At 63.0% G+C, this 20,899-nt stretch overlaps 6 protein-coding genes across 8 annotated transcripts; 4 read left to right on the top strand and 2 right to left on the bottom strand.

Moving 5' to 3' along the window:
* The first annotated feature begins 1,914 nt into the window (after positions 1 to 1,914).
* TERF2 (telomeric repeat binding factor 2) lies at positions 1,915 to 7,349 on the top strand. 3 transcript variants are annotated; one of them, XM_059481725.1, is made up of 10 exons: positions 1,915 to 2,156; positions 2,253 to 2,348; positions 2,629 to 2,759; positions 2,958 to 3,044; positions 3,567 to 3,710; positions 3,867 to 4,345; positions 4,824 to 5,210; positions 5,682 to 5,767; positions 6,022 to 6,071; positions 6,466 to 7,349. In XM_059481725.1, exons 1-10 carry the CDS (start codon positions 1,940 to 1,942, stop codon positions 6,622 to 6,624), a joined length of 1,836 nt encoding a protein of 611 aa, XP_059337708.1. In that variant the 5' UTR covers positions 1,915 to 1,939; the 3' UTR covers positions 6,625 to 7,349. The 3 variants fall into 3 exon arrangements, with proteins under 3 accessions (XP_059337708.1, XP_059337710.1, XP_059337707.1); XM_059481727.1 differs by having other exon boundaries at positions 3,564 to 3,710; positions 4,980 to 5,210; XM_059481724.1 differs by having other exon boundaries at positions 3,564 to 3,710.
* Positions 7,350 to 7,920: 571 nt separating this feature from the next.
* Positions 7,921 to 9,751, top strand: TMED6 (transmembrane p24 trafficking protein 6). The gene is made up of 4 exons (XM_059481738.1): positions 7,921 to 8,118; positions 8,818 to 8,944; positions 9,088 to 9,239; positions 9,374 to 9,751. Exons 1-4 carry the CDS (start codon positions 7,921 to 7,923, stop codon positions 9,596 to 9,598), a joined length of 702 nt encoding a protein of 233 aa, XP_059337721.1. The 3' UTR covers positions 9,599 to 9,751.
* A 336-nt stretch (positions 9,752 to 10,087) lies between these two features.
* Positions 10,088 to 11,497, bottom strand: NIP7 (nucleolar pre-rRNA processing protein NIP7). Its single transcript, XM_059481604.1, has 5 exons — positions 11,392 to 11,497; positions 11,071 to 11,157; positions 10,819 to 10,957; positions 10,501 to 10,641; positions 10,088 to 10,424 (listed from the first exon to the last, which is right to left on the bottom strand). The coding sequence occupies exons 1-5, from the start codon at positions 11,445 to 11,447 to the stop codon at positions 10,305 to 10,307; spliced, it is 543 nt and encodes a 180-aa protein (XP_059337587.1). The 5' UTR covers positions 11,448 to 11,497; the 3' UTR covers positions 10,088 to 10,304.
* Positions 11,498 to 11,563: 66 nt separating this feature from the next.
* Positions 11,564 to 14,918, top strand: COG8 (component of oligomeric golgi complex 8). Its single transcript, XM_059481450.1, has 5 exons — positions 11,564 to 11,877; positions 12,057 to 12,264; positions 12,382 to 13,200; positions 13,875 to 14,043; positions 14,190 to 14,918. The coding sequence occupies exons 1-5, from the start codon at positions 11,564 to 11,566 to the stop codon at positions 14,423 to 14,425; spliced, it is 1,746 nt and encodes a 581-aa protein (XP_059337433.1). The 3' UTR covers positions 14,426 to 14,918.
* An 82-nt stretch (positions 14,919 to 15,000) lies between these two features.
* PDF (peptide deformylase, mitochondrial) lies at positions 15,001 to 15,884 on the top strand. The gene is made up of 2 exons (XM_059481226.1): positions 15,001 to 15,559; positions 15,727 to 15,884. Exons 1-2 carry the CDS (start codon positions 15,001 to 15,003, stop codon positions 15,882 to 15,884), a joined length of 717 nt encoding a protein of 238 aa, XP_059337209.1.
* A 565-nt stretch (positions 15,885 to 16,449) lies between these two features.
* On the bottom strand, positions 16,450 to 20,152 carry VPS4A (vacuolar protein sorting 4 homolog A). The gene is made up of 11 exons (XM_059481379.1): positions 20,027 to 20,152; positions 19,600 to 19,711; positions 19,379 to 19,526; positions 19,205 to 19,266; positions 18,838 to 18,957; positions 18,592 to 18,748; positions 17,805 to 17,953; positions 17,625 to 17,706; positions 17,331 to 17,550; positions 17,102 to 17,242; positions 16,450 to 16,827 (listed from the first exon to the last, which is right to left on the bottom strand). Exons 1-11 carry the CDS (start codon positions 20,045 to 20,047, stop codon positions 16,726 to 16,728), a joined length of 1,314 nt encoding a protein of 437 aa, XP_059337362.1. The 5' UTR covers positions 20,048 to 20,152; the 3' UTR covers positions 16,450 to 16,725.
* Positions 20,153 to 20,899: the final 747 nt, after the last annotated feature.

Here is a 20,899-nt window from a genome sequence, read left to right as displayed (position 1 = left end):
CCTTGGAGCTCCCCCAGTGCCCCCAGCCCTGGCAGGGACCCTTCCCCTGTCCCAGGGGCTCCCAGCCCGGCCTGGGGCAGCCCCAGCTGCTGTGGGAGCTGCTGTCCTGCCTGGTGCTCCAGCCCAGAGCCTGCTGAGCAGGGGCCCTGGTGCTTTTCCTGTTCTGTTTCCTGCTCTAACTCCTCCTGAAGGATGTGACAGGCACGGGACCACGGCCACATGCAGATCCTGTTCCCTGGAATATTTTCTTTCATCTGTAATCACTTCATCAAAAGCCATAAATCAGTGAGGGGAGGCTCCGGTGCACAGGCACGGCTGCAGTTTGTGCCTTCCTGCCCCGTGCTTTGTTTGGCACGAGGAACCCCAAAGCTTTTCCTGATGGTGACACCGCAGGAGGACTCAGTGAAACTGGAAAGTGAGGCACTGCCACTCCTGCTCCTGCCTCCATCGCCCCTGCTTCCTCTTTGTTTATTGGAGACGATTCAGGGAGCAAAGCAGTGGGTTCGTTTTTGCATTTTCTCTGGAATTCACTGTTCCAGCCCTGTTTTCCAGCCCTGGGTGCTGTTACCACACTGCTGGCTAAGGCAGGCCCTGGAGTGGTGAGGGAGGGAAGCCTGGACTGGGTGCCAATGCCGTGCCCTCCCCACTCCAGAAACACTTCAGGAATTATCACCTTGTCCAGCTCTGCTCTCGTGACATCTGTCACGTCACCGCCCCATCCAAACCCTGCAGAGACCTTGGGATCTCATGGGAAGCAGATCTGCCCGTGGGTGTCACATCCTTCAGGGCATTCCAAGCGTGTCCCGCTCCCACCCTGCTCCCCAGGGCAGCCCCCGCCCCAGGTGACCCCTCTGCCTCACACACGTTATTATTTTTATCTTCCTTTTTTGCCAATAAAAATCCCTCCCAGTTTTCTGTTTTCCGTCTGACACACGGATTTTTCCCATGTGTGTTTCCTCCTGTCCTGGCCTGGGGCAGAGGGAAGGGAGGATCCCAGATCACCTCATGCCAGAGGAATTTTCACGTGCTTTTCCACCTCAGGTGAGAGAGCCTGCAGGCCAGAGTCGGCAATGTCCCCTGGGCCGAGGAGCCACGCCGTGATGCCGAGGATCAGCTCCAGGCCCCAGTTCTGTTTGGGATTTAGGGAGCTCGCTGGGAAGACAGGACTTGGAATTCATTACCCCAGGTCCGAGTGACCGTGGGACAGCCAGGCCCCCAAATCCTGCCCAGGGACCCGGTTTGCTGTTCCAGGTGAGGGGGATCGGCAGGAGCTGGAGCGCAGGAGAGCGGGGGGTGTTCTGAATTCCAGAAAAAGGCAAAAACCCAGGCGTGCCCTGGCAGGGTGGCACTGCCAGCTGCGGGTGACACGAGTTTAACACAGCCAGGCCTGCTCAGGTGACACATTCGCTCAGGGGTCCCAGCACTTACAGGTGGGCGTTTCACTGCTGTGGGTGCCGGGGGACGGGCAGCGGGCCGACCCCGAGCCCGCAGGGAGCGGCTGTGCCCCCGCCTGTGCCCCCGGGCTGTGCCCCCGACTCTGCCCCTGCCTGTGCCCTCGCCTGTGCCCCCGGCTCTGCCTCCGCCTGCGCCGCTCCCGCTGCCCTTCCCGCCGGGACCCGCCATTCCCCTCCCGGCCGCCAGACGGCGACAACGTTAACCGGCGGCTTTGGCGCGGGGCACGCCGGGAGCTGTAGGCGTGGCTGAATTGGCGCGGTGCACGCCGGGAGCTGTAGGCGTGGCGGAGTTGGTGCGGTGCACGCCGGGAGCTGTAGGCGTGGCGGCTTTGGCGGGGTGCACGCCGGGAGCTGTAGGCGTGGCGGAGTTGGCGCGATGCACGCCGGGAGCTGTAGGCGAGGAGGCCTCTACATAAGGCGGCGCGCCGAGGGTCCCGTGGTGCCGCGTTGGTGTCGTCACTTCCGGCGCGCTGGGGCCTAGCGGCATGGCGACGCGACGCCCGGCGCGGCGGGAGCGGGACCCGGAGCGGGACCGGGACGGCGAGGGCGACCGCGACCCCGAGCCTGACCGAGCCGGGATGGCGGCGCTCCCTGAGAAGACCGTGAACCGCTGGGTCTTGCAGTTCTACTTCCACCGGGCCATCGAGGCCTACCGCTCTGGGCGCAACCGGGATTTCCGCCAGTTCCGCGACATCATGCAGGGTGCGCGGGACCGGGCGGGGAGCGGCTGGGCCGGGCCCGGGGGTGCCCGCGGCTCCCGGAGCGGGCCGCAGCCCTGACCAGCCGTTTGTCCCACAGCGCTGCTCGTGCGGCCGCTGGAGCGGGAGCCGGACATGGCGCAGATGCTCCGCATCATGCAGCTGCTGTCGCGGGTCGAGGAGGGCGAGAACCTCGGTAGGTGCCCGGCCCGTTCTGCGGCCCCGGTGCTCCGTGCGGCCCCGTTCCTGCTCTGTGCAGCCTGCCCCTGCTTCCCCCGTTCCATGTCCGTGTGCCCGCCGCTCCCGGAGCTGTCCCTGCACAGAGCCGGGCCCTGGGCTGGGGCCGTGCGGGTCCCCGCGGGTGAGGGGGGGCTCTCCTGTCTGTCTGTCTGTTTGGGGGACGGGGAGCAGCGAACCCATCGGGCTGGTGACTCTGCTTTGCCTCGGCTTCCAAAGTGCTGCCCTGCCTCTTCCAGATTGTACCTTTGACAAAGAGTCAGAGCTGACCCCCCTGGAGTCGGCCATGATGGTCCTGGACTTCATCCGTGAGGAGTTCTCTGTGGCAGACAGGACGATGGAGGCCGTGCAGAAAATGGTGAAGGAAGCTGTAAGATCCTTTTGTTTCTCAGTAAATACGTGGTGCAGTTTTTGTCTCGTGTGGGTGCTGGTGGGAGCTGCCTCACGTGTGGGGTTCCCTCACTGTGTGCAAGCTCCTCCCTGCAGTGATGGGGAGTTCTGAGTGGAGCTGGCACTGAGCTGCTCCTGTGCCTGCTTCAGTCTGTCCTGTTCTTGTTCTCATCTGCAGGCTGTTGTTGTGTGTATCAGAAACAAGGAGTTTGAGAAAGCTTCTGACATCGTTAAGAAGCACATGGGGAAGGAGCCCAGGAACCAAGTGAGTCTGTGCTGGGATGAAGTGGGAGCTGCTAGTGTGTCCAGAGGGGGTCAGATGTGGCCTGGGAGGTTTGGGGTGACAAGGCCAAAGTGGAAACAATCCTGCTGGAGTGCTGGTCCCTCAGTCCCCCAGTGCTCCCTGTTTGGGTTGGCACCTTGGTTGTCACCCCTGTCACTCAGCTTTCCTCACAAGCCCTCCAAGCATCACCATTTATCCCTTGATGAGCCTCCAGCTCAGTTCCCAACGGGTTCTGGGCGCAGCAGGAGTCCCCATTCCTGTTCCTGCGGGCAGTAGGGAGCTTGGGCACTGCAGGCAAGGAGAATTCCTGAAATAAGGTGGTTCTGCTGCTCCTGTCCTGTTCCCCTGGCCTTTTCCCAGCCTCATCTCAGTGTTAACTGGCTGTGCCTGGAGAATGCCCAGCAGGAGAGGCCCATCCTTGCCCACACCCTCGCTGTGGCTGGCACTGATTGCCCTGTCCCTGCCCAGTGTTCTCACCTGATCCTATGAATCCTTCTCCAGAAGAAGAGGAACGAGTGGCTGGCTGTGATCCGGGAGAAGAATCTCTCTCATCCAAAGGTCAAGAACTTCTCCTACGAGGAGTTCCAGCAGAGCATCTTTGAGTTCCTGCGCGGCTACATGGACGACTCGGAGCCGGCGCTGCTGACGGTGCGTGAGCTGCAGCCCTCTAAATCCAGCCCTTCCTAAAGGGTTCATATGGTCACACAAACTGTTCCATCCATGGAACACCCTTGGGAGGGGATGAAATGGAGTGGGAGCACAAGGAATCGTGTCTGTAATGCGCTGTGCTCTCTCTGTTTTCAGTTATTGAAAAAGACTTTGGACTCTGAGCACGCCGGCAAAGCAAAATCCTCGCTGGGGACCCCTGAGCCTGCAGATGGGCTGAAGGACCAGGCAGCAGCTCCAGAGAACTCAGCCAGGGCAGAGGGCCCAACCAACTCTCCAGAGGCCTTGGCAAGGGCAGAGGGCCCAACCAACTCTCCAGAGGCCTTGGCAAGGGCAGAGGGCCCAGCCAGAGCTCCAGAGCTTGCAGGAGCAGCAGAAGACCTGGAGGGAGCTGCCAGCCCAGCAAAAAGGGCAGCAGCTCCAGAGATGATGGAAGAAGCCGGTGGCTCTGCAGCAGCTGTGGAACCTATGGAAGTAGCCACTGACCCAGCAGCAACACCTGAACACTTACCAGCAGCATATGAGATCCTGAAGGGCACTCCAGAGCCCATGGAAGTAGCTAAAGAACCAGCAGCAGCCCCTGATCCCCCCAGGGTGCCCACCAGGGAATCACCAAGGTGGGCACAGCGCTCTGGCTCTGGATTGTGGATGCAGTTGGCCTCAAGGTCTCTTCCCAGGGGTAATCCCCTGTGTCCAGGCAGCTCCTAATTCCCCAAATGCCTGCCCAGGCCAGCCCAGAGGTGGATCCTGGGAAGGTGTTGAGGTGGTTTGGGTCAGTTGCTGAAGGAAGTGCTGCAGTGACAGGGAGGGGGCAGTGGCTGCTCTCATGGAGCAGCACTGGGAAGGGCAGGAAGGTGTGCTCCCCACACCTGGGGCACTGTGCTGTGTGGGAGGGAGTGCTGGAGGGTTGGGAATGCCCTCTTCCATGGATTTGTGCTGTAGTGGAGCGCTGGAGGGTTGGGAATGCCCCCTTCCATGGATTTGCACTGCAGGGCCAGGAGTTGGGGATGCCAGTGGAGGGCAAGGCTGCATTCTGGGCAGCAGAGCTCCCTTGGCAGTTTCCCTACAAGCCTCCTGGTTGTGTTTATTTTATAGGCAGCCCCCTGGAGCTGTAACCTCGTATGGGATTTCTGTTCTGAGAGAAGCTTTCAAGATCCTGTCGGACTCCGGGGACTCGGACGCCCTTTTCACCAAACTGGACCAAACAGACTTGCCTTCCCCCAAGCAACTGTCTCCTTCTGTATCCCACAGAACCAAGAGATGCAGAGAAGTGGAGAATCAAGCTTCTGAGACCTCAGAGCCTCCTGAAATACCCCATAACATCAAAAACTTGTTCAGCATAAGCAATCTGATCGTGGAGTTGGACGGCTCGTCCAGCAAGTCGAGCGAGTGCCCCGACTCTTCCCAGGAGCACGTGGTCTCTTCTGCCTCCAAACCTGCTCCCAAAGTGCCTGAGGAGCCCTTGTCTGCCCAGAGTGAGAAGTATGAAGCCTGTCTCGTGTGCTATTGTCTGCTCTGCCCCCAGACTTGTCTTGCTGGTGTTGGTGGCCTGAGCACCAAACCCTTGCCCTGTGTCCCCAGATGAGTGTTGACCTTGCCGTCCAGCCCACGTGGAACTGGGCACAGCAAACCCTCTCTTGCCCTTATGTTTGGCTTTAAAATTAATTCTGGGTTAATGAAGAGGAGAAAATGTTCAGGTCCTGCTGCTAGTGAGGTGCTGCAGCTGGTCCTGGCAGGTGATTCCAGTACAAGGAACACATGTTTTTCCACACTTCTCCCACTTTCAGCATCCCTGGCCAGTCTGTAGGACCATCCTTCTCTTGCTTCCCACCTGTTAAGAAATACAGTGTCCAGGGGCTGGCTCTGCTTGCTTGGTGGCCCTGCACCTGCTCCCCAAAGCACCTTTTCCTGAGCCAGTGAAGTAAAGTAAAGTAAACCCTCACCTGATTTCAGGTCCTTCCAAGGAAGGTGGAACAGCTCCTGTGGCACAGAGGAGAAGGACAGCTGGAGTGATGAGGAGGAGCTCTTTGCAAATGCAGGTATGAGAGTCCCCCTGGCAGGGATTACCTGTGCTAGTCCTGGCAGGGGGTCACTCACAGGGGTCCTGCTGCTGCCTGGGGGCTGAATTTTGAAACCAGAAATCCTGTGGGGAGGCTGGCATCAAGGAATTGGGGTGTATTGCTGTCACAGGGTGCTCTGACTGCACAGCTCAGCAGATAAGCACAAGGCAGCCTCTCAGGGAGGTCTGTACCTCCCAAATCATGGAAATGTAACTCTCTCCCTTGTTTTCCAGCATCACTTGAGAAAAACAAAGCCTCCAACAACTCTGGCTCCAAGAAACAGGTATGTGGAGCCTTGGGTGCTTGCAGCAGGCCCTGCAGTGGGGCAGTGTCCCTGCAGTCTCCATGATAAAAGAGGCTGGAGCTGGGCCTGTCCTGCCTGCAGGGCACTGGGAATGTGCCTCATGTCCCTTTGGTTAAAGCAAGGTTTGCCAAGTTCCCTCATGCTGAGAGGTTGTTCAGGTGAGGGACACACATCTGGCAGCTGTTAGCCAGGAGCAGGTCCCACGTTGGTGCCACCAGGACCTCTCCTGGTCCCTGGGAAGGCAGCTGCTGCACATCTGCAGCGCTGGGGTGTTGTGTGTGCTGCCAGGACCTGTGTGCCCTCCCTGCTGCTCCTGGCACGGGTGATGAGGGCAGCAGGCTCTGCCACACAGCCGCTTCCTTGCTCTTTGCAGAAATGGACCATGGAGGAGAGCGAGTGGATCAAGGAAGGGGTGAAGAAGTATGGGGAAGGGAGGTGGAAAACCATCTGCCTCAAGTTCCCCTTCAGGAACCGCACCTCTGTGATGATCAAGGACCGCTGGCGGACCATGAAGAAACTGGGAATGCTCTGAGTTGGAGCCACAGGACTTTCTTTTGGTTTTTGGACCTCAGTTTGTGTTTTGGAAGCTGGCCCAGGGTGCAGTCTGTGCCAGTGTGGGAAGTCCCTCTGACAGCAGAACCATGACAGAGAGGAACCAGGAGCTTTGTGCTCCAGCTGGCTCTGCAGAGATCAGCGTGCTGCACATGGCAGGGGCTGTGCAGCCTCCCAGCATGAATCTAGATTGAGACTTTTGTCCACCTGGCCACTGCAGCCTCTGGAATGAATCCCAGCTGTCTGCTCTGCTCAGGTGTGAGGATGATCTCATAGGTGACCTTTTTTGAGTTTGTTGTCTGTTCACTGAATCACTTGTTTCACCTGTTTGCCATCACTCCCTTGTGGAACAGGCAGCACTGAGTCCCAGCACTTCTGTGGAGAAGAGATCCAGGCAAGAGGATCTATTTGTTGGGTTTGTTTTTTCCCCATTAATGGGGGGCTAACATGTGAGGAGAAATTCCTTCCTTCCAGCTCTGAGGCTTAAAAAAGCTAAAATTACTTTGTGTTTCAGTACTTGGATCTATTTGCTGTTTCCATGCTGAAATTTTTAGTTTTGTCTGACTTTGGTCATGTTTTCTTTGGACTTTTCCTGGTAATACCCTTGCTGTGTGTGAGCTCCAAGGGTGCCACATGTTCCTGCCTTCAAGTGCCAAAGGTGGAACGGTCATTTGTAAAATAAAGCTCCTTTCTTGTTTAAGAACACACTCTTGTTCAAGAGTTGTGAAAGTGTGAATTTCTGCCTTGTGGGTGGAAATGCTGGGGCAGAAGCAGCACTGCCCTGGAGCTGTGACATGCTAGTGCACATGGGAACCAGGAGTTTCTGGGTTAGGTCAGGTGTGATACGGGGGCACTTGCTAAATTTAGTTTTAAGTTTCTCTTGGCTGCTGTCCAGCAAAGCCAGGGCTGGGAGAAGTCTTGTCTAGGACCAGCTGCTTGCCCCTCTGTCCTTCAGCTGCAGGTGCTGCACTGAGTGTCCCTTGTCCCCTGGCTGTGGCCACGCATTTTCCTCCCCTTCCATAAATCCCTTCCCTGGAGAGCTGTGGGCAGCAGGAGCACCAGTCAGAGATGTGGGGCAGCGAGGGGCAGTGCCAGTTGGTGGTGCCCCATTGGCAGGAGCTGTGTCCTGTTCTTGCCCTGGCAGTGCAGGTGTCGGAGCTGCAGCTCTCAGATCACCCTGGGCCACGGCGGCCGTGCTGTGGTTAATGATTACCCCGTGCCTCACACTGCCCTGCTCTGCGTGGGGAGCCAGTGCTGCAGCCCGGGGAGCAGGAGGATGCTGCTGCTGCTGCTCCTGGCTCTGCTGGGCCCCGCTGGCTGCCCCAGGACAGAGCCCCTGAGCGGTGGCTCCAGCCAGGAGCCGCTGTTCCGCGGCGCCGACCGCTACGACTTCGCCATCGTCGTCCCCGCCGGCACCGCCGAGTGCTTCTGGCAGTTCTCACACCAGGGAGGAAACTTCTTCTTCAGCTACGAGGTGGGTGCTGGGGACGTGGCCTGGGACATCGCTGACACAGCCAGGGGAAGGCTGGGCTGGATCCACCCCGTGCTGCTCCTGTGGCACCTCAGGGACTGTGCCTTTCTTAAGGCAGTATCACGGAACTGTTTGGGTTGGAGGGATCCTAAAGCTCATTTCCTTCCATCCCCTGCCATGGGCAGGGACACCTTCCATTTTTCCAGATTGCTCCAAGCCCTGTCCAACCTGAGGGTTGACAGTTGCAGGGATGGGACAGCCACAGCTGCTCTGAGCACCCTGTGCCAGAGTCTCCCCACTCTCACCTCAAGAAAGAATATCTTCCCAATATAACCACCCTAATCCCTATCCCTCATCAATCCCATGCATTTTTGAAACTACCTGATTTAAGCTCATGAAGAGGTGCTGGGAGCTCTGGCACTGTTGGAAGCTCTGCCCTCCACTGCCTGGCCAGAGGCTGTGGCACAGCCTGGCACGGTGTGTCCCTGAGCTCTGTCCCCTTCCCACAGGGAAACTCCAGCCCTTTCATCTCCTGTTTACACTGGGCTGCCTGAAGGAGAGCCAGGGTATGGCTGTGCCTGGCAGCGGCAGCTTTCCCCCAGCTCTGTGCAGCCCCACAGGAACACGTCCTCAGGGCTTGGCACAGCTCCATCCCCACGCAACAGGAGCCACAAATCCCCCTCGGGTGTCCCCTGCCTCCAGGTCCAGCGGGTGACGGGGATTGGGAACAGCAGGAGCATCCTGGTGACAGCGAGTGACCCCAATGGCTTCCAGCTGGGAGTGTCCCAGGACGTGCGAGGACAGATCAACTTCCTCACCAAGGACACGGGTGAGCCCCAACCCCTGCAGCAGCTCTGAGCCTGCCCAGCCAGGGCTCCCCAGAGCACCCACTGCTCCTGGGGGGCTGAGCACTCGGGATGTGTCTGCCTGGGGCCCTTCCACCAGGGACCAACAACCCCCTTCCCTCTGCAGGTTTCTACCAGCTCTGCCTGGACAACCACCAGAACCACTTTGGCTTAATGCAGGTGTATCTCAACTTTGGTGTGTACTACGATGACTTCAACATGGAGCACAAGCAGCCAGCAGAAAAGAAGGAGCTGAACGACACCCTGGAGGCAATTGGGGTGAGGGTCAGGGTGTCCCAGCAGAGCAGGGCTGGGCATGTCCTGAGCAGGGCCTTTGCTCGGGCTGAGTGCAGCACTGAGTGCAGCACTGAGCCCCTGGGGCAGCTCTGAGCATGGCTCTGCCTCTCCTGCAGGCGAGCATCCAGAAGCTGCACATGCACACCTTCCACATGTGGCGCTTCTACAACTTTGCCCGGATGAGGAAATGGGCTGACTCCTTCCTCCTGGAGTCCAACTACAACTACATCAACTGGTGGTCCATGGCCCAGAGCTGTGTCATTGTCCTGTCCGGGGTGCTGCAGCTTTGCTTCCTCAAGCGCCTCTTCCATGCCCAAACCTCGGGCAGCCAGAGGTGCTAGAGCAGGGCAGGGATGCCCTGCAGAGCCAGGTGATCTGGCTGCCACTGTCCCACCACAGAGTAGGAGCAGAGGCTGGATTCTGCTTCCAGGAGGAGGCTGGAGAGTTCCCCTTGCTCCTGCCTCAGCTCTAGCCCTGGCATCACCCCGAGAAAAGTCAAAAGCCATGCTGTCACCTGAGTTCTGCGAGCTGTGTGGGTTTGTCACATCCCTACCCACTGTTGGTGTCTTAAGGGGCTTTTTCTACCAGACTCCCAATAAAGGAACCCCTGGCAGAGGCCGGGGAGCAACTACTGCCTGCTAAAGCCATCCAGCCTCTGTGAAACTAAAAGCTGCTGGTCCCTCCCTCCCTCCCTCCCTCCCCTGAAGCTCATCCTCCCTCTGAGGCTCCCCCCAACCTCATCAATCCCCCCAAACACACCCCAGTGTGTCACATTCCCCACAGGAGGAACAAGGACTGACTCCCCCCGAACCTCCACACCAGACAACAGGCACTGAAAAAAGGATCAGGCTTTATGTGACAAGGCTGGGGCCAGGGCCCGTCCTCCCGCACTGGAGGCAGCCCCTGAGGGCTCTGTGCTGGCAGCTCCCCACACTTCCCTCCCACTCTGGGTGGGCTTCCCACACCCACGGTGCAGGACGCAGTCGGTGCCAGCCCAGAACACTCACAGACAGAGCACAAGGGTCCCTGGGGGTCCCCGAGGGTCCCTCATGTCAGCGTGTCCTCGTTCCGCACGTACTCCCCAACGTCAGCTTGGTGGAACACCACGATGGCCAGGGGGTCAACCTTGCGGCACTCCTGCGTGGACTTGGCAGCCACCCCGAAGCCCTGGGGGTGAAGGGGACGTGAGGGAGGGTCCCCATCCCCTATCCCCCCTCAGCCCTGGCAGGGCCTGGGCACTCACCAGCGGGACGTCAGCCATGGAGTACACCACCACACCCTGGTACTGCGCCGTGCTCTCCGTGATGCGGCCCAGCCCCGACTTCAGCACGTGGTTCCCATAGAGGAAGGACTGCTCGGAGCCCGGCTTCACCCACACCTTGTACTGCGGGAGAGGGGCAGGGCTGTGAGGGGCCGCAGGGTGGGCAGGGGCCGTGGGGCTGTGAGGGGCTGCTCGCGGCTGTGGGGCTGTGAGGGGCCGTGGGGCTGTGAGGGATGTGATGGCCGCTCGGGGCTCTGAGGGGCCGTGGGGCTGCGAGGGCCACTCGGGGCCGGGACCCACCTTGGCGTAGGGCGCGAGGTAGTCCAGGGCCGTGACGCTGAGCCGGAACTTCTGGGACTTGGTGAACTTCCCGAAGCAGGTGCCCGGGGCCACCAGGCTCTCCCGGGGCACGCTGGCCGCCAGCTTCAGCAGCTTCTCACTGCGGGAGCGGGGCAGTGCTGGGCTCGGCCGGGCCGCACCGGGAGTGGGGCAATTCCAGGCTCGGCCGGGCCGCCCCGGGGCCGCCCCGTTCCCTGCCCTCCCGGCACTCACCTCAGGTAGTAGACGCGGTCCCGGTGCAGGCGGAAGCAGTAGGTGCCATCGGGCCGGTCCACCAGCAGCTGGATGTTCTCCCCGATGCTGCAGGACAGACCCGTGAGCCCGGCCCGGCCCCTCCTGCCGCGGTACCGCCAGGACCCGGCCCTCCCGGTCCCCCGCCCGATCCCCGGTACCATTACCCCCTTGGTCCCCCTGGTCTCCTCCTTCCCCGGGATCCAGCCGGCCCAGTCCTCCCGGTGCCCATGCTGTCCCTGTGCCCGATCCCCGCATCCCGCCGGCCCAGCCCTCCCGATCCCCTCGGTGCCGGCCCCTCACTATTTCCCGAGCTTCTCGAACACCGCCCGCGTCTCCGCCTCCGTGAGCGGCCGCATCTCCCGCGCCGCACACGCGGGGCTGCCCGGCCGGAAGTGACCGGACCGGAACCGGCGGTAGCGGAAGTGACGAACCCGGAACCGGCGGGCCCGGAGGTGACGCGGCGGCGGCGGCGATGGCGGCGGCGGCGGAGGAGGCGCGGCTGCTGGCCTGGCTGCGCGGCCCGGCGGCGCCCGGCGGCCCCGAGCTCGCCGCTTATGTGTCGGAGCTGGCGGCGCTGGGGCTGGCGGAGCTGGGCCGGGAGCCGGCGCGGTTGGCGGCGGAGCGGGAGCGGGTCGGGGCCGAGACGCGCCGCCTCGCCTTCGAGCACTACCGAGCCTTCATCCGCTCCGCCGAGTGCACCGGCCGCGCCGGCCGCGGCTTCGGCGGCATCGAGAGCCGCCTCGGCAGCCTGCTGGAGCGGCTGCCCGCGCTGCAGGAGGCCTGCCGGTACGGGACGGGCACCGGGCACGGGGAGCGGCGGGCAAGGGCCGGGGCTGGGCTGGGGAGCGAAAGGTGCGGAGCCCACTGAGGGTCGGGCCGACCGGGAGCGGCCGGTATGGATGGCAGGGTGCGGGGACCCACCCGCTGCAGGGAGGGCTCTCTGCTGATGCCACCCCGGCCCGCAGGACCTTCATGCGCGATGCCGAGGCCATCGCCTGCAGCCGGCGCATGAACAGCCTGACGCTGAACCGGCACACGGAGATCCTGGAGATCCTGGAGATCCCGCAGCTCATGGACACCTGTGTCCGGAACGGCTACTACGAGGAGGCGCTGGAGCTCACGGCCTACGTGCGCAGGCTGGAGAGGAAGCACAGCAGCATCCCCGTTATCCAGGTGAGCCTGGCACTATCTGTGCCCTGTGACTGAACCCGGTGTTGTCCCACCCTGTGATCCAGGTGACCCCCATGCTGCCCCGTGCCTGTACCTGCCTGAAGGCTCTGTGTTCCCCAGGGCATCGTGGACGAGGTGCGCCAGTCGGCGCAGCTGATGCTGAACCAGCTGATCCAGCAGCTGCGCACCAACATCGCGCTGCCCGCCTGCCTGCGCGTCATCGGCTTCCTGCGCCGCATGGACGTGCTCACCGAGGCCGAGCTGCGCGTCAAGTTCCTGCAGGCGCGGGACGCCTGGCTGCGCTCCATGCAGGCCTCCATCCCCGACCACGACCCCTACGTGCACGTCACCAAGACCATCGAGGCGTGCCGCATGCACCTGTTCGACGTCGTCACCCAGTACCGCGCCATCTTCTCGGACGAGGAGCCGCTGGTGCCGGCCGAGGCGGCGGCGCCGGGCGAGGGGGCCATCTTCCACAGCTGGGTGCTGCAGAAGGTCTCCGAGTTCCTGCGCACCCTGCGGCGCGACCTGGAGCGCGGCGTGGGCGGCCGGCTGGACTCGCTGCTGGGGCAGTGCATGTACTTTGGGCTGTCCTTCAGCAGGGTGGGCGTGGATTTCCGCGGGCAGCTGGCCCCCCTCTTCCAGCGCGTGGCCGCCGACGCTTTCAGCAAGGCGGTGGAGGAGGCGGTGGAGAAATTCCGGGAGGAGATGAATTCCTACACGCTGATCTCGGCTCCGGCCGTGCTGGGCGGCGGGGCGGGAGTGCCGGTGCCCACAGCCCAGCCTGGAACGCTGCAGCCCCCCATGGTGCTGCTGGACTTCCCACCCCTTGCCTGCTTCCTCAACGGGCTCCTCGTGGCCTTCAATGACCTGCGGTTGTGCTGCCCCATCGCCCTGGCACAAGACGTCACCGCCTGCCTGGACAGTGCCCTTGGTGAGGTGAGTCTGGGGAGGGAACTGGGACTTGTCCTGGAAGATCATGGGCTGGGTTTGTTCTGCGTGGGCTGGGAAAGCTCTGAGATCATCCAGTCCAACCACTCCCCCTGCGCTGCCAAGTCCACCCCTAACCCATGTCCTCAAGTGCCACATCCACGCAGCTGCTAAATCTCCCCAGGAATGGGGATTCTACCACTGCTCTGTGCCAGGGCTGGACAGCTCTTCCCCTGAAGAAATTTTCCTCATATCCAGCTTAAACTTCCTGTAGCACAACTTGAGGCTATTTCTTCTTGTGCAATCCCTTGTTCTTTGGGAGCAGAGCCCAGCCCCACCCCGGCTGCCCCTTCTGTCAGGGAGTAGTGGAGGGTGAGAAGGTCCCTCTCAAGCCTCTTTTTCTCCATGGTAACCCCCCCCTGCTTCTCCTTGTGCTTCAGCTCCTTTTCCAGCTCCGTTCCCTTCCGTGGATACACTCCAGCCCCACAACATGTATCTTAGTGTCCCAGAACTGACCCCAGGATTCCAAGTGTGGCATCACCAATGCCCAGCACAGGAAGATGGGCGCTTCTCTGGGCCTGTGGCCACGCTGCTGCTGGTACAAGCCAGGTGCCATCAGCCTTCTTACCCACCTGGGCAAATGGCTGTCATCAGGTGACCCATCTGCCTCTCTCTCTCCCCAGGTGACCAAAACCATCCTGGCTTTCCACCGTGCTGAGGAGGCAGCTTTCAGCGGGCGGGAGCAGGAGCTCTTTACCCAGTTTTGCACAGCCTTCCTGGAGGACCTGCTGCCTTACCTGAACCGCTGCCTCCAGGTGCTTTTCCCTCCAGCACAGCTTGCACAGGCACTGGGTGAGATCTCAGGGTTTGGTTTTCCTTGCAGGGGAAGCTCACCCATGGCTTCCCCCTGGCACTGAGTGGGCCCTGTCCTGCTCTTGCCCCCTCTGTGGGGTCTCGTTGCCCGCAGAGCCCCTGACCCCTCTCTCCCCATCCCCAAGGTGTCCCCCCCACGCAGCTGCAGCGTTTCGGCCGCCTGGGCCGCATCGACGTGGCCGCTCTCAGGGAGCCGCTGGCTTTCCTCCTTCCACCGGCACCGAGCGAGGAGGAGCCGCCCACGGAGACTGTCCCGGACCCGGAGGGGGAACACACGGCCGTGCCCACTGTGCCTACCGAGCCCGGGGAGAGCCCCTCCGGGGAGGCTGCGCTGCCGGGTGCCCCGGAGCCCACGGGGTAGCGGGGCTGTGCTACCGGGTGCCCCGGTGGCCGCGGGGTAGCAGGGCTGCGCTGCCGGGTGTCCCGGAGCCCATGGGGTAGCGGGGCTGTGCTGCCGGGTGTCCCGGTGCTCAGAGGCTAGCGGGGCTGCGCTGCCGGGTGTCCCGGTGCTCACAGGGTAGCAGGGCTGCGCTGCCGGGTGTCCCGGTGCTCAGAGGCTAGCGGGGCTGCGCTGCCGGGTGTCCCGGTGCTCACAGGGTAGCGGGGCTGCGCTGCCGGGTGTCCCGGTGCTCACAGGGTAGCAGGGCTGCGCTGCCGGGTGTCCCGGAGCCCACGGGGTAGCAGGGCTGTGCTGCCGGGTGTCCCGGTGCTCACAGGGTAGCGGGGCTGCGCTGCCGGGTGTCCCGGAGCCCACGGGGTAGCGGGGCTGCGCTGCCGGGTGTCCCGGTGCTCGCAGGCTAGCGGGGCTGCGCTGCCGGGTGTCCCGGTGCTCACGGGGTAGCGGGGCTGCGGTTGCCCGCCCGTGTCCCCGCGGGAGCGGCCCGGGGCCGCCAGGGGGCGCTGCGGCGGCGCGGGTGCGCGCGCACGCGGTGCGCCATGGCGGCGGCGGCGGGACGGGCCCTGCCGGGACGGGCCCTGCCGGGACGGGCCCTGCCGGGACTCCCGCTGCTCCCGGCCCGCGCCTGCGGACACGCGGCGGGCTGGGACCGGCGGGAGCGCTCCTACTGGCGGGCGCTGCGGCGCCGGGTGCTGGGCCCTCCCGTGCCGCCGTTCGCCGCCCCGGTGCAGGTGGGAGCCCCGGTGCTGCGCGGCGCCGCCGCCGCCGTGTCCCCGGAGCAGCTGGGCGGCCCCGAGCTGCGGCGGCTGGCGGCGGCGCTGGCGGCAGGGCTGCGGGGCCGGCCGTGCCTGGGGCTGAGCGCTCCGCAGCTCGGGGTGCCGCTCAGGGTGTTCGCCGCGGAGCTGCCGCCCGCACGCTGCGCCCGGTACCCGCCGGCGCTGCGCCAGGCGCACCGCATCGAGCCCTTCCCGCTCCGCATCCTCGTCAACCCCGCCATCCGCGTCCTGGACACCCGCCTCGTCACCGGCCCCGAGGGCTGCGCCAGCGTCCACGGCTTCTCCGCCTACGTCCCGCGGCACTGGGCCGTCCATGTCACCGGTAGGGACCGACCCGCCTTGTCCCGGGTGGGATCCCGCACCTGCCCCTCCCTCACACGAGTCCCTTAATTCTCTGATGGGTTCCCTGTTCTCTCACATCTCCCCCCACTCTCACACGGGTGCCCCCTTTTTCCCCTAATCACCCCCAACACACCGCTGCGGGTGCAGGCGTGGACGAGCTGGGGGTGCCGGTGAGCTGGGAGGCGTCGGGCTGGGCCGCCCGGATCGTCCAGCACGAGATGGACCACCTGGATGGGATCCTCTTCATCGACCGCATGGACAGCCGCACCTTCACCAACGTGGGCTGGATGGAGCTGCTGGACTGAGCCTGGGCAAAAACCAGCGCGGCTCTGGGGGCTCCCACTGAGCTTTATTGCAGCCAATACAGACCTGTGGCCTCAGCCTGGCTCCGGCCCTTCCTGCCCCGGGTGGGCACGGGGAGGCAGCCGGGGTCCTGCCCACACTGCCCTGGGCACCGCGAATTCCTTGTGGGTCTAGGAACATCCTGCTGCCAAGGCTCTGCAGGGGAGGGGCAAACAGGGGATCCTTCCATCCTTCCCTCTGGGGTTTGTTTGGGGCTCATGGTCACAGCATGGGCACAGCACAGAGGGCACCAGGACGGAGCTGGGGGGCAGGGAGGCTGAGGGGAGCCCAGGGGCTGCACAGCAGGACATGGGCTGTGGGCAGCTGGGTGCCATCAGCTGGTGGCTGCTCCATCCAAGTAGCTCCCTGGAGGCACAAATCCCTGTCTGGGAAGGCTGGAGTGCGAGGGACCCCCACCCCCTGGGGACAGAGAGAGGCTCAGGGTCATTGCATTTTGGGGAACAGGAGGTGGGGCTGGGCTGAGCCCCCTGGTGTGGGCAGAGCTTTGGGGAGTGACCGGGCACTGGCTGAAGCACTCAGATTGTTTTTATTTTCATATAAACAAGACAGAACCCAAAGCAGCATTAAGTTAAAAAATAAAAAAGAGCAGGAAGAAGAGTGGAGCGCAGCCAGGAGGGCCCCGGCTGCCCAGGCCATGCTCAGACCCACCCCCGTAGTGTGAGCCCCGGGCCGTGTCCCGCAGTGCAGTGGGGCAGGAGTGAGAGAACACCAGGCGGTTTGGCACCGGGGAGGGGGCACAGCGGGGCCTGAGCTGCCCCAGCCCCACAGCCCCCGTGCCCCCCCTCAACCTTCCTGTCCAAAGTCCTCCGTGAATTTCTTCACTTTGAGGAGATCCTCGGCATTGACGGTGGGGCGGGTGGTGGCCAGCGAGCGCAGCATGTCTGACTGCAACACAGGTGGGTGGGACATGGCTCAGACCAGGCGAGGCCATGGGACAGGGACCCCCATGGCAGCGAGGCACCTTTGCCCCATGGCAGCAGCGCTGACCACAGGTAGGAGCTGCCTGGCAGACCCAAGGCCCTTTCCTATCACCCAGCCCTCCTCTGGGAGGGTAAACTGGGGGTTTGTGTCCACCCCAGGAGCCACAGCCCTGCCTGGCCCTTGGCTTGGAGGATGAGCAGGGAAGTGGCCAGGCCAAAGCCACAGAGGGGACACTTACCATGCAGACAACAGGCTCCATCAGCTTGTCACTGGGCACCTCCATCCAGGTCATCTCGTTGGCCCCAGCGTCCCCGGGCGAGCACGGCGTCAGGAGATCATCCACGATAGCACCGGGGGTGGTGCGGGAGGGACCACGGACCTGCACGGAGCCAGCGCCACGTGGCACAGAGCTGGGGTGGGGACAGCGGCCACAGTGCCCTCCCCTGCCCGGGACAACCCCCACTGACCTTCTTGAAGTGCGTGGCCGACTGCACCTTGCGCACGGGCTGCATCAGGGCGTCCCTGACGATGATGCTGATGTCGGCCCCCGAGTAGCCGTCGGTCTTGCGGGCCAGCTCCTGGATGTTGGCGTCCGTCAGGGAGTGCGGGGTGTTCCCCAGGTGCAGCCGGAACATCTGCGCCCGCGCCGCCTCCTCGGGCAGGGGGATGTAGATCCTCTTCTCGAACCTGGGGGCACGAGGGGTGAGCCCCGGTTCCAGCCCTGCTGGGGGGCTGCCACAGGGGCTGCGTGTGGGGCTCACCTTCTCCTGATGGCCGAGTCCAGCACCCAGGGGATGTTGGTGGCACCCAGCACCAGGATCCCGTCGCTGCTGTTCCCCACACCTGCAGGCAGACGGCTCAGAACAATCTCCAGGGATTCTGAGTCCCCAGGTGCTGCCTGCCTTGTCCTGCTCCCACCCATCCCTGGCACAGGCACCCACCCTGCATCTGCACCAGGAACTCGGTCTTGATGCGCCGCGCCGCCTCGCTCTCGTTCTCGTTGCGGGAGCCGCACAGCGAGTCCACCTCATCGATGAAGATGATGGAGGGCTTGTGCTGCCTCGCCAGCTCAAACAGGTTCTTCACCAGCCTGGGAACAGAGCAGGGGATGGGGTCCCTGCTCAGAGACCCTCCTCAGCAGCACCAGGGCAGCCCCACGTTCCTCCCATTCTGAGAACCCCACGCTGGCAGCAAGGGGAGTGCCACACCAGGGACTGTGCAGCCCTTCAAGGGACTGTGCTCCCCCCTGGGACCCTGCTGGGGATTAAAGTAAATCTAATTACAGGGTATCAGAAATTAATAATGTAGAGTTAAGTTTAATTATGACTTGCTCACAGCTTGGCAGGAGTGGGCTCTGCTCAAAGCTTGCTCCCCTTCCCTCAGATGGGACACCTTCAGGTAAGAGCTGCAACTCTGGAGGGCCCCAAAGCTGCCCCAAGATGGAGCATGAGAGCAGTTAATTAACACAAGGAGACAGAATCCAGTTAAGTGTTAGAAGACCCCAGTTTAAAGTCACTGTTGGACTGAGAGGTCTGAAAAGATGAGGGGACACAGGCTGTGAGGAAGAGGCTCAGGGACTGCTTTGCTCAGACCCCCTCACTGAAGGCACCAGCTCCCATTTCTTTAACAGCCCCGTTATTGGGGTTCCCTGAGCTGGTGATCCCTTCTGTACCCTGGCTGTCGGAGCACCAGGAGCCAGGCTGTGCCATGTCCCTGCTGCCAACTTACTTCTCACTCTCCCCCAGCCATTTCGATGTCAGGTCAGAGGAGGACACAGAGAAAAAGGTGGAGTTGTTGGCCTCGGTGGCCACGGCCTTGGCCAGGTAGGACTTGCCGGTGCCAGGCGGCCCAAAGAGCAGGATCCCGCGCCAGGGCGTGCGCTTCCCTGCGGCACAGACCGCGTCAGCCCCGTGCTGGGGTCACCCACAGAGGGGTCACCTCCTGCACGGCCCCTTCCCACCCCCACGGCCTCACCTGTGAACAGGTGTGGGAACTTGATGGGCAGGATCACGGCCTCCTTCAGGGCTTCCTTGGCTCCCTCCAGCCCGGCCACGTCGCTCCACCGCACGTTGGGCTTCTCCATCATGATGGCACCTGTGAGGGTGTGACTCTGCTGACACGGCCCCACAGACATGAGCACAGAGAGCAGTGAGAGCCAGAGTCCCACACCCCCAATCCTGCCTTCCCTCAGCACAGCAGCTGTTTGGGGTGAGCAGCCCACAGGAACGCACTCTGGGCCCCAGTCCCACAGCCTGTTCCCCTCCCCACAGCCGCCCCAGACAGGGCTGTCGGTGAATCCCTCCTAACCCCAGAGCATCGAGCCCATCACAGCCTCTCTCACCCATCAGCTGCTCCTGCAACTTCTTCTTCTCAGGGTTCTCGCCCTCGCTGTCACTGTCACTCCTGGGGACAGGGGACAGGGTTCAGGAGCAGGACTGGCACTGGTGTGGCAAGGAGGGTCCTGCCAGCTCCGTGGCCAGACCGGGGATCCCTCGCCCCCCCGTCCCGCACGCACCCCTTGTTGTCATTCTGTGCTTCCCTGACAGGCCTCTTGCCGTGCCGGTCCTTGCCCCGCAGGTACTCCTTCAGCTTCTCGGCGCGGTCCAGGTACTGCACGCACTTGGCTCGGATGCTCTCCTTGGCCTTGTCGCTGTGAGCCTCATCTGCGGGGAGCCGCGGGCGTTACCGGAGCCGCCCGAGCGCCGGAGCCCCCGCGCCCCCGCCGCCGTGCCTCACATTTGATGGCGTGCAGGAAGTACTCCACGGCGTGCTGGTACAGCCGCAGCGCCTCCTCGTAGTTCTTGGCCCTGTCCTCCTCGGTGGCTTTGGTGACCAGGTCGATGGCTTTCTGCGCGGGGGGAGCGCCGTGAGCACCGGGCCCGCCGGGGCCCTCCCCGCCGCCAGGGGCCGGGCCGGGCCCGCCCGCACCGCGGCTCTTCCGCCGCGCCCACCTCCCTGCCCTCCGCGCCGGCACCGGAGCTCAGCACGGCCGGGCGACCTCAGCGGGGCCCGGCACCGGGGCCGGGTGAGGCCTTTCCCCGGCCGGCACGGCGCCGGGCCCCGGTGAGGCCTGTCCGCTGGGCCGAGCGGAGCCCCGCGGGAAGGGGGCGCGGTGTCGGCGCGGCCGGAGCCCCAGCCCCGTGCCGGTGCCCGCGGTCGGTACCTGCAGGGTGGACGTTGTCATCGCATCGCTCGGTGCGGCCGCTCCGGCGGCCCCGGGACGGCGGCGGCGGCGGCAGCGACTGCGGCTGCGCCCGGCAGCGCGCCCCCTGCTGGCGGCACCGCAACCTGCACCGAGGAGCGCCCGGTGCGCGCGGGGAGTCACGCCCACCGAGGGGCGTGGTTCGATGAGACCGCGCCCAAATCTGTTTATGTATTCGTGTGGGCGTGGTCTGACATGGGCACGCCCATTGAGGCCCCGCCCCGGGGACTCGGAGTGCGCGGGAACTCCCCACAAACACGTGAAAGTGGGTGGGGGGGTTGTGTGTGTTCGTTCATGAGTGTTTGCATGTGTTTGTGTGTGTTCGTGAGTGTTCGTGCGGGTTTGTGTGTTTGTGTGCGTGTTCGTGAGTGTCCACGTGTGTTTGTGTGTGTTTGTGCATGTCTTCTCTATGTGTTTACATGTTCTCATATGTCTGTGTTTGTGTGCATATTCATGAGTATTTATGTGGGTTTGTGTGCGTGTTCATGAGTGTTCACGCGTGTTTGTGCATGTGTTTGTATATCTGTGTGTGTGTTTACATGTTCACGTGTGTGTGTGTGTGTGTGTGTTTGTGTGTATTTTCATGTCTGTGTGTGTTTACATCTTCACGTGTGTGTGCGTGCCCAGGTGCACACCCCTGTGTGCACGGTATTTGCACGGTATTTGCACACACACTGCAGGTGTGTTCGGTACTTCAGAAATCCCCATAGAGACCCCACACCAGAGATCCCCCCACTCTTTCCAGAGTCCCCCCATCCCCTCCATCATCCCCAGAGACCCCCCACTCTTTCCAGAGACCCTGATTCCTCCCCCCATCCCCACACCAGACTCAAA

This window comes from Ammospiza nelsoni, chromosome 13 (genome assembly GCF_027579445.1).
Source record: "Ammospiza nelsoni isolate bAmmNel1 chromosome 13, bAmmNel1.pri, whole genome shotgun sequence".
In the NCBI taxonomy this organism is placed as follows: Eukaryota; Metazoa; Chordata; class Aves; order Passeriformes; family Passerellidae; genus Ammospiza; species Ammospiza nelsoni.
Note: the sequence above shows the minus strand (reverse complement) of the source record. Positions and strands in the feature narration are given on the sequence as shown.

Bases quoted from the DNA above. Each gene is read 5' to 3' on its own strand.
- TERF2 (XM_059481724.1), top strand. From the start codon at position 1,940: ATGGCGACGCGACGCCCGGCGCGGCGGGAGCGGGACCCGGAGCGGGAC. The intron at 5,211-5,681 runs GTATGAAGCCTG...ACCTGATTTCAG, and splicing joins TTGTCTGCCCAGAGTGAGAA to GTCCTTCCAAGGAAGGTGGA. The intron at 6,072-6,465 runs GTATGTGGAGCC...TGCTCTTTGCAG, and splicing joins ACTCTGGCTCCAAGAAACAG to AAATGGACCATGGAGGAGAG.
- TMED6 (XM_059481738.1), top strand. From the start codon at position 7,921: ATGCTGCTGCTGCTGCTCCTGGCTCTGCTGGGCCCCGCTGGCTGCCCC. The intron at 8,945-9,087 runs GTGAGCCCCAAC...TTCCCTCTGCAG, and splicing joins CTTCCTCACCAAGGACACGG to GTTTCTACCAGCTCTGCCTG. The intron at 9,240-9,373 runs GTGAGGGTCAGG...CCTCTCCTGCAG, and splicing joins ACACCCTGGAGGCAATTGGG to GCGAGCATCCAGAAGCTGCA.
- NIP7 (XM_059481604.1), bottom strand. From the start codon at position 11,447: ATGCGGCCGCTCACGGAGGCGGAGACGCGGGCGGTGTTCGAGAAGCTC. The intron at 10,958-11,070 runs GTGAGTGCCGGG...CCGCTCCCGCAG, and splicing joins GACCGCGTCTACTACCTGAG to TGAGAAGCTGCTGAAGCTGG. The intron at 10,425-10,500 runs GTGAGTGCCCAG...CTTCACCCCCAG, and splicing joins CCATGGCTGACGTCCCGCTG to GGCTTCGGGGTGGCTGCCAA.
- COG8 (XM_059481450.1), top strand. From the start codon at position 11,564: ATGGCGGCGGCGGCGGAGGAGGCGCGGCTGCTGGCCTGGCTGCGCGGC. The intron at 11,878-12,056 runs GTACGGGACGGG...CCCGGCCCGCAG, and splicing joins GCGCTGCAGGAGGCCTGCCG to GACCTTCATGCGCGATGCCG. The intron at 14,044-14,189 runs GTGAGATCTCAG...CCCATCCCCAAG, and splicing joins ACAGCTTGCACAGGCACTGG to GTGTCCCCCCCACGCAGCTG.
- PDF (XM_059481226.1), top strand. From the start codon at position 15,001: ATGGCGGCGGCGGCGGGACGGGCCCTGCCGGGACGGGCCCTGCCGGGA. The intron at 15,560-15,726 runs GTAGGGACCGAC...CTGCGGGTGCAG, and splicing joins CTGGGCCGTCCATGTCACCG to GCGTGGACGAGCTGGGGGTG.
- VPS4A (XM_059481379.1), bottom strand. From the start codon at position 20,047: ATGACAACGTCCACCCTGCAG. The intron at 19,267-19,378 runs GTGCGTGCGGGA...CCCTGTCCCCAG, and splicing joins GCACAGAATGACAACAAGGG to GAGTGACAGTGACAGCGAGG. The intron at 18,749-18,837 runs GTGAGGCCGTGG...TCTGTGCCGCAG, and splicing joins GTTCCCACACCTGTTCACAG to GGAAGCGCACGCCCTGGCGC.